General features: G+C 43.4%; 1 protein-coding gene across 2 annotated transcripts in view; it reads right to left on the reverse strand.

The window, feature by feature from the left end:
- Positions 1-6,813: 6,813 nt before the first annotated feature.
- The window catches only part of PDE9A (phosphodiesterase 9A), a 137,918-nt gene continuing 135,198 nt past the window's right edge, over positions 6,814-9,533 (reverse strand). Inside the window, exons 18-19 of one of the 2 annotated variants that reach the window (XM_019525342.1) lie at positions 7,442-7,528; positions 6,814-6,990 (exon numbers count right to left, since the gene is read on the reverse strand). In XM_019525342.1, coding sequence (XP_019380887.1) covers positions 7,478-7,528 — 51 coding nt within the window. In that variant the 3' untranslated portion in view covers positions 6,814-6,990; positions 7,442-7,477. Of the gene's footprint in view, positions 7,529-9,533 lie in introns of both variants that reach the window. The other variant, XM_019525341.1, reaches the window with a different exon arrangement.

A 9,533-nucleotide genomic window follows, 5' to 3' on the forward strand; every position in this document is an offset into this window, starting at 1 on the left:
TACCCTCCTAGTAAGAAAATCCTTCCTAATAACTAACCTAAAATTCCCTTGCCACTCACTACTCAAGCAGGGCTTCCCCCTCCCTCCCTCCCTCCTATCTCCCACAGCATGGACCCCAGCCCCATGGACCCTCGCCGGCATGTGGTATACTAGCTAATGCTGAAAGGTGTCTGTGTGTGTCTCCAATTTCACTGGGACAGGACAAAGACAGACTGGACAGTGTCCCCTTAGGGCTGTTTGAAGCTAATCAACACATCAGCTGGTAAAGTCCCTCTGTTCCTTCCTTGGAAAAAGCTGTTTAAGGGCTTGAACTAACGCAAGAGGCTTTTGTTTTCTTGATGGGCTGCTAAACTCTGTGTTATCAACTCCTTGTTGGCTCCCTTGCATGTTAGGTTTGCTGCAGACAGTATGAAGAAGCAGGGAGAGGGAGATTGAAAAGCTCAGTATCATCAACAGATGCATTCACTGCCCACCCCACCTTTGCCTCAGAGTGCTAGCAGGAGGCTTGGGTCTGGCAACATTCCCGCCTCTTGAGCAGTGAGCGGGGAAAAGCCTGAGACTGTGCAGGCAAGTGTGGGGGGTTTAACCCCCTCCCTAATCAAAGCAACCTGCTGGGGCTTGGCCAAGCCCCCCTCAGCTTTGCACTATTGAAGGGAAGGGAGGGCTGCTTAGTGCTCCCTGCCTTTTAGCCTGAGCCACTGCAGGCATGTCCTTGCATTTCCTCAGTCCAGAGGGAATGTCTGTGCACTTGCAAACCAGTTCAACCTAGGCAGGTTAGACTAACCTGCAAAAATTGAATCAATTCAGACTTAGGCTTTTTGAATGTCTGTCTCTAGCCTTAGTAGCCTTGGGGCATGAGATTTCCTGACTTGGGACTGTGGGTTCCCCCCAGGGGTGGATGGCCAAAGAGACAGAGTGGTGCATCGTTCATGCTGTCTCCAGGTGGTAGCATATTCCCTATGGGCTGAGGGGTACCTTGCTCCCTTCAATAAAAATATAGGACTGAATAGTACGATTTGGCCCTAATCATCTGTTACTCATCTGATACTTTACAAGAGCTGATAGGGGTGAATTTCAGTCCCATGCCACCTCAGACAAACAAAGGCTTCTGGACAGGCAGTGAGATAAGAACTCTTGACAGGTCTCCTGACACAAGTCAAGAATCCTGTGCGTGACATGCCAACAGTCATTTCTTGCACTCAGTTTCTTAGGGTTACTCAAATGACAATGGAGCTATACTGACACTTTTAAAGCCTTTCACTTTGAAGCTAGTAGGGTTTTCTGTTTTTTAAATGCAGGTTGGGAGGGACCTTATAAAAAAATCTGTTTTCAGGAAGGGGTACACATGTGGGGCTGGCCCTGCTTACAGCTGTCTGACTTTCTCCTACCATAGATGCACAACTGCTGCTTGCTTGCCAGCTCAGCTTTTCAGAGCACAATTTCTCCATTTTCCTGAGGTCTCCTGGGGAACTGAGAAAAACAGGCCTTCCCGCCTACTTCTCTGTTGCTTGGTAAAACAACACTGAAGATGTTTGAAATGTAATAGCTTTAACTCCATCTGATCTAAACCCTGGAGGGTTCTCCATGCCTAAAGGAACCTTTAAGTAGCATGGGATCTTCCTGGCATCATCCAGATGTAATGCAGCTGAGGTACACTTTTTCCTGTCACTTCCCTGCTGTTAGAATTGCGGGACTTAAAGGAGCGGATATTTAGACTGGAGACTAAATCAGCTCACAGACAGCCCTAGAGTCAATGTTGTGCACCTCTCTATCTTTTCCAGGTCTGAACTGGATGCTCTAAAGGCTGCTTCAGAGAATCAGTGCCAACTGCACTAATTTTTGCCCTGTTTTACATCCCATCATTGATGATGTGTAAGTGTTGACAGTTGGGGGGCACAACTCCAGGCTGCCGCTGGCCCCACTGCTGCTAGGCACTGGCTGCAGCCTCGCACCCTGTGGAGCCAATGCAGAACCACTGCTGCTGGGCCCTGGTTGGACTGCAGCTCTGTGCCCCACCATCAGCTCAGATATCTGGGGGGGGAGGCACTCCCCTGTTCCCCCTCCCTCTGACATGTTGCCAATGCATCCCATCCAGCCCCAATGAAGCCAATTTGATGCGAGAAGGAGGAGGTGCATTAGGTAAGAATTTGCCTGTGTGAGAGAGAATTTTTTTCCAGAATGAGGTTGTTTCTCTAGATCCTTTAGAAAACCAAACCAAAGCAAACCAAAAAATAAAAAATAAAATAAAAAGGAGCCCCTCTCAAATCATTAAAACAAAACAGAACAATTAACTTAAGAGGGTAATAAAAAGTGTATGAAGTTTTAATATTATAAGTCAGGCACCAAGGTAAGACTTTTTGTACCTCTAAATGTTCCTGGAGCAGCTTGGAACAAGAGCCTATATGTTTTGAGTAGGAAAATTAAATACTGTTTGACATTTCTTTTCCGAATGGCTTCATCCTCAGTACTAGTATTGTGCTTGACTGCCGTATGGAACAGATGCTATTATTACTGCACTGCAGAGGCACCTCAGAGATTAACAGTTTTCACATGCAGGTATTTATTTTGCATTATATAATTCATGTTTTTAGCATGCACTAAATTTTTATTAGAATTTGGCCACTGAGAATTCCTGTTTTTTGAGCTGTTTCTTTACCACTTCATGTAGCTATGGTATATTAATATGGTTATAAAATCTCTGCTCAGGAATGATGTGTATGTATAAGGCTAGTGGGATCCCTCTGTCAAAAAAACCCCTCAAAAACAAACAACCCCCCCAAACTAATAAGTCCCAAAGCTCTTGGCTGGTTTCCAATGTATAAACTAATTTGAATGGGTCTGCGATTTTAGGACTAAGGGTAGAAATACCAAGCTGGGATGCATTCAGAGTGATAATGATGCTCAGAGAAGATAAGCAGCAGAAAGTAGAACATACTTCATTAGGTACATACTGCTAAAATAAGGTTAAAATATAATATTCACCATGATATATTTGACGTGGGTTAGAAAAAAAACATGATTAAATCATACTTCAAACATCTGTCTGGATATCTCTGAAAGCTTCATTTCTTTATGCTAACTATAGTTTTAAAATGTCAGACTAGAAATACATGACATTTTAAAAGGGCTGATTGCCAGGATTCTTCAAATCCATTCATTTGCATATGAAGCACAATGTCAAATATTATGGAAAACTAGAATAGAGAAGGGATGCTTTATAACCCCCTTGTTTAACACAAATTAGAGAGTATGTCATTTGGAAAGCATACACTATAACTTTAGATGGGTTAAAGAAATTCATGGAGCCTTCCAGATTATACCAGTAGCTGGTCTTGTCTACCATTTATTTAATAAGTGGCCTGCACTTTGGCTGTTTCTTCATTAAACTGCAGTGTATGTTAAAACAGCATGACAGGCATTAGCATACACTTGAGTAAGTAGGAGCCAAATTCACCTCTTAGTAGTTCTGTTGCAACTCCATTAAAGCCAGTGGGGTCTTTCCTGCATCAATAAATCAGTGATTTTAGGCTGTCTTAAAAGCAGTGTCTTGTTCCCAGTGAAGTCAATTATAGAACTCCCACTGGCTTCAGGGAGAGAAGGATCAAACTTATGGACCTGGTTCCTCCAAGCATGTACATACACACTAAACTTCATACATGAGTCATTCCAGTGACTTTAAAGTTAAGCGTCTGCATAAGTCTTTTGCAGCATCTAGGTTCACATCAGGGAAAGAGCTTTTCTGTTGAAATGAGGCCTTCTATAACAGAATATAAATGAGAAAAAGGTTTAGTGAGAATGGGGGAGGGTGGCGGGAGTGGGGGGTCCTTACAGGAGGTTTTATCACTTAATGTTCTAGCTGAAGACAGTTTGACATATCCTAAAGTAATTGTTTATAATTCCTACATAGCACAGCTACTAGGACAACTGATTCCTGGGCGACATCCATTGAAATGGAGATGGCAAATTTGATTTTTCATGAAAAAGAAATGAGGAATGCCACAACAAAGTAAATGTGGGTCACAATGTACTGTGCATTATAACAACTTGCCACGGAAATGTGTCCGATGCACAAAACTCTCAAGCATCTCAGAGTTTGGGAGTATGTAGATCCAGGCATTGGTTCATTCCATGATGAAGACATTTACATTACCTGGATCTCAGTTTGGGTTTGGAAACTTCCCATCTCCCATCAACTTTCTGGGATCATTCAGATCTAGATGCTGAGTCAGGCCTGTGTTCATTTTACAAAAGAAAGGGGAGAAAAGAGGGTCTAAGGGAGGGGAAGACTCTGAAGAGCACTAGTGTCTAGAAGGTGGTTAGTAGGGGTGCACGAAAGAGACCCTATTTGATTTGGATTTGGCCCAAATTGGGGACAGTGATTTGATTACTTGATTCAGATCACTGCTCCCGATTCAATTCGGCTGAATCTGAAGATTCGATGCTGATTCGGAGAATCAACCATTCCGACATAGACACAGCTTTAAATGTTTTTTCTACATACCTTGAGGTACCTGGTGCAGCTCATGAACACTGATACTGGGGCAGATGGAGCATCCCACAGTACTTCCAATTCACTTCTGGGTCCGCCAGGAAGTGCGGGGGGGCCTCCCCCCTGCGCTTCCCTGGCCTGGCGATTGGCCGTGGGGAGACCATGGGTGCCCCCTCCCAGACCCAGGAGGCACCAGTTGCCAAGGCAGACGGCTGTGAGGGGGCCCCCAGCATGCTCCCCAGTGGACTCAGAAGTGGACTGGAAGGGCTTCTGGTTCATTTCTCGGTCTGCTGCCGAGTGCGCTGGGGAGCCCCTTGTGCTCCTGTGGGATGTTCCATCTGCCCCAGCATCGCAGCATTCACGAGCCTCCTGTTACTTAGAGGTATGTAGAAAAAACATTTAAAGCTGTGTCTATGTCCGAATCGCTGAATCTTTCCAAATCTCTCTGAATTGATTCGTGGGGTTCTGATTTGATTTGGGGAGATTAAAAGGTCTCTTGATTCGATTTGGATCCAGAGATTCAGCCACCAAATCAGAACAAATCTCTGTCAAATCGAATCAGGGACTGAAGCTTCACACAGCCCTAGTGGTTAGCACCAGTTGGGAGAAACAGCTACAATTCGGTCATTGATGTTTAAAGTCAAGCAGGCAGGAAGAGGGCAAAAAGGTGCTGATATCGGTGAGGTATATGTACTCTTTAACTATAGGGAGCAGATGAAATCATACAATTGAAAGCTAGAGAAATGTACCAACAACTGGAATCAATACTGGGATATTCACCAAGAGGGAAACAGCATGAAGCTGCGAATTAGCGAACACATACTCGGTCAAGGGGATGGGCAAGGAAAGACTGAAATTCCAGACTACTACAGATGCCAGGGTTATGATTTCATGCTGAAGAGTTTCACGCTATTTACTTGGTCCTTCTAGAAAGGAAAACTTATGGTTTCCAAGGTGTTTCCTGTGTCAGGAGGAAGAAAGACTGGTAGCCCACTTGACAAAGGTGGCAGTGCACATGCACCTCAGACAGAAATACAAGTGTTCTTGGGAATGGAGACTTCCTTTGTGCTGCTCTTTCTATTTATAGGCCATCCATGGAAGAGCCCAGGAGAAAAAAAGATGCAGGACTTGCAACCCATTTTCTCCTACCAAATGAATCTGAGTCAAACCATAGGCAACTGCAAGCTACAGTGCCCCATTTCTTGTGCTCCTGACACACGAAGACGTCAAAACCTAGGACCAAATTCTGCCTTCTCCTGTATTTTTGTAGCCCATTCAGGATTCTACTGTGGCCCCTAGCTATACCCTTTATGAAATTCCTTCTGTGCTGACTTAACCCATTGGCGAGAGCATGTCACATGTCCATCTTTATGTCAATCCTTAGAGGAGAGGAAGTGCTAGTGCTCCAAGCTATGGTAGCCACATAGGGTTTCTGCCTTAGAGGTCCCTGATTTAGCCCCTTGTGTGTTGGGCAAAGACAGCAGCTCTCATACAGGCAGACCTGTTTATATCCATACATACAATCTATCCAAGTGACTGTGCTGGCCAGCCACAGTATAGAGTCATTTGAACCAAGTATGGTGAGATGTGCCCTAGAAGGTGTTACCAGGGAGCAGTTCTTGCACTCAAGCACTTACGGACAAAGATTGTAACTGGGCTGTGAACAGAGAGCATGAGAAATAGAGGTTTCTTACCTCCTTGCATCCATTACAATCTGGTCCTCAGGACATCTGCAAGGGCAGCACATAGCTCCTAATATTTACATAACTATAATTGGTTAATAAAGCATTTTTCTTAAATTATATGTTGCACATAATAGGCTCATTTGGCAGTCAGACTGCCAGTCAGAGACAACAGATAGTTATTCCTTCAGTACATCCTAGCTGGTGTCAGTGCTGTGATATTTGCAGACCTGAAGCTGACTAGGTCCTGTCAATTTTAGGGCTGCTATTAAAGGCAAAGAGGCCTTTGAGTTAACAAGGGAACAAGCTTTAGTGAGATGTAAACAGCTGAGAACTGGCCCTTCCCACTCAACTTGGTGGATAGGTTTAGATTGGCTTAAGTGTTATCTTTAACATTGAAATCAATGAGTTTTGGCAATAAGTTTTGTAGAATTGGCCCAATTCAAATATCTGTCAACAACACCCACAGGCATCTTAAGTAGACATCATTTTGCTAAACACTTCACACAAAAATATTTCTGAATTGATTCCTCCTAAAAAAATCCAACCTCTGTTCTCCAGCCTTTTCCCACCACATATATTCCTTTAAGAACAATAGGAGTTCTTTGCATACATCTCTACAAAAAGAAATAATTCCAGAACTCATTTCTGTATAAGAATATATTATTTAGAAGATACATTTAAAAATAAAAATTCTGTACATCTCCAGAAGTTCATTGTTTTGCATCCATGAGGATAAAAATATGCTCTTGTGGTGGCCTCAGTTTTTCTGTCATCGTTGCCATATACTGATGTTCCATGATGCTTAGCTGCACAGTTCTGGCACAGAAAGGAAAATTCAGATCAATTAAATTAGGTTCTAAATCTAAAGTAAACACCATAAAATTCAGAGGATGATATAGATACATATAATGGTTGGTTCTAATCTCTGGAACATCATTAGGCAAACAAAGATTTTGTTGCCATAGCCACTGCCCCTCTTCTTTTAGGAGACAAGGACTTGTTAGAGTAAGCTATAGTGCTCAGATTGCCATCTGCACACATGTACTGCATTAATATGAATGACAGGGTTTGGTCTTCTGTGAATGTTTTTCCCAAAAAGGATGATTAATCAAACTTCATCTTGCTCCTAAGGATCTTGAGTCTTATTTTCCTTGGGCACAAGGAGAAGTTGGTCTGCTGAAGTCAATGGAGTTGCAACCCATTATGTACATGGTATATTTGATGGATTGTGTCTTCTTTTTAAATAGTGTTTTAAAACCAAAATCACCTTGTGACATATATTGTGCTCAGAATACTTTTCCTTTCACTTCTCTGTGCTTCCAGCTGTCATACTTCCACTCTTCTTCTTCTGCATCTAAAATACAGAGAAAGGCAGAATAAACATCACTGGGTACATCTATATATGCAATTAACGCAATGTGATAAACTCCAGAGTTGTTTGAGATGCAGTATACACTGCTCCCAGGCACAGTGTCTACAGCTGCACCTGGGACACCACCAATTTGAGCCAGGGCAGAGCAGGCCCAGGCTGGGTGTGTGTGTGTGGGGGGGGTGTAGGTAGAGTGCCAGAAGTGTGAAGCTGTGTGGCTACTGGCTAGGTAGCAGGCAGGAGTCTGGCTCCTTGCTGCCTGGCCTGACTGGGCACGATTTAGGCTCACAGGCACCATCTACATGTGCATTTCATCACAGTTAATGACTCCACTGTAAGATAGACTGATGCTGCTGTGGCTAGCTGATCCCTAATCTCTCAAATGCAGTGTCCACCAAAGCTCTAATGAAATAATATGCATTACCTTGGTAATTCTAACAGTTATGGTAAGTACCTTGGCTTAGATCAGCTCAGTACTTCTCATTATCCTCTGAGTTAATGTCTTCAATAGTTAGCTACCTGCGATTGTTTGACGGTATTTCTGACTTCACAGAGTTTCCATTGTAGTAGCACTCCTTGTGCCAATATACTGCAATTAAGGCTCTAGCAGTTTCCATAGAAACAATGTTTTTGACAGTGCTATAAATCAGAAGTAAAAAATTTACCTTGAAACTCGAAGAAGTGCCAATCTGCTTTCATTCCTGCCTTTGCTTTCTTTTCTGTTTTCTCTAAGGAAGGTTCTATGCTGCTGTGGAGTTCTTCCAAGACTCTCTTCTCCTTTACAAAGCATCACACTCAAGACCTATGCTCCATGACTTCATGGTTTATTGGTCTTAAAATGTGCATTGATGGAGCTAGGACTGGCCTTCCTAAGTATGTAAAAACTTCCTAGCACACAATGGATGCTACTGCAAATACTGTAATCATTACCATCACCATCAAGAGACCAGCTCCTTGTAAAGGAGACCTCCCAGGTGACCATGCATATCAAAATACTTTCTTACTTTCCTTTAGCAAACAGTGTGATGGATAGTGTGTAGGTGGTGTGATTTAAATGATATGAGCTAGATGAACTCTGGGGGGGGTTTATCTGTGCCTCAAATACACAAAGTTTAGTGGGTCTCACCAAAGTCACTGGAGCTATTCACATGCATGAAATTTAGTGTGTACACACATGCTTATATCAGTATGTTTTGTTCTTCAGTGATTCGCTTGCCTGAAAACAAATTTCTGTATGCTTGGCAATTAAATGTTCTGTCAAAGAGACGGTCAGGCTAGCTAAGACCGATTATAGGATCTGCCTGCTGTTCCCACTGAGTACTGGTTTGCTTACAGTGGGAGATACTATACCAATGTAGCTATACTGCTAAATCTGCAGCAGAGCAGAGATGTCATATGGGGTAAGAAATGTACGAATGAAGGTAATTTTTTATTTCAAACCTAGCTAAGCTGCATCAATGCAGTGCTCTCTTTATTGCATTGTACTACTGGATACTGAATCAAACAATAGTGTTTGAGGATAGATACACTCTTTGCCACTGTGCCAGAATTGAAAACAAACTGAAAGTTCCTTGAAATCAGAGTGGAAATGGGAAAAAAACTCCAGAGAACACGGAGAGATTTTCATGAGTGACACTAATCTAGCACACTGTGAGAAGAACTGATGCCAGACTACCACACTCTGGGGGGCGTGCTGAAGGAGACAGGTGCACAGGTGGTATTTTCTTCTGTCCTACCAGTGAGCGGACATGGAAGATGGCATGAGACATGCATCGCAGAGACCAGCTGGTGGCTTTGGGAATGGTGTCTTGAGGCGGGCTTTGGCTTCCTTGACAACGACCCGCACATCACAATGAGAGACATGCTCGGATGGGATGGGCTCCACTTTTCCCCTAAAGGTAAGCATGTTCTCTTCTAGGTTGGCGGATCTCCTCCGGCGGGCTTTAAACTAGGCTCATCGGGGGAAGGGGAAGATGAGGGAGGAGGAAGC

The sequence above is a fragment of the Gavialis gangeticus genome, unplaced genomic scaffold (genome assembly GCF_001723915.1).
Source record: "Gavialis gangeticus isolate Ggan-Ray unplaced genomic scaffold, GavGan_comp1, whole genome shotgun sequence".
Classification (NCBI taxonomy): domain Eukaryota; kingdom Metazoa; phylum Chordata; order Crocodylia; family Gavialidae; genus Gavialis; species Gavialis gangeticus.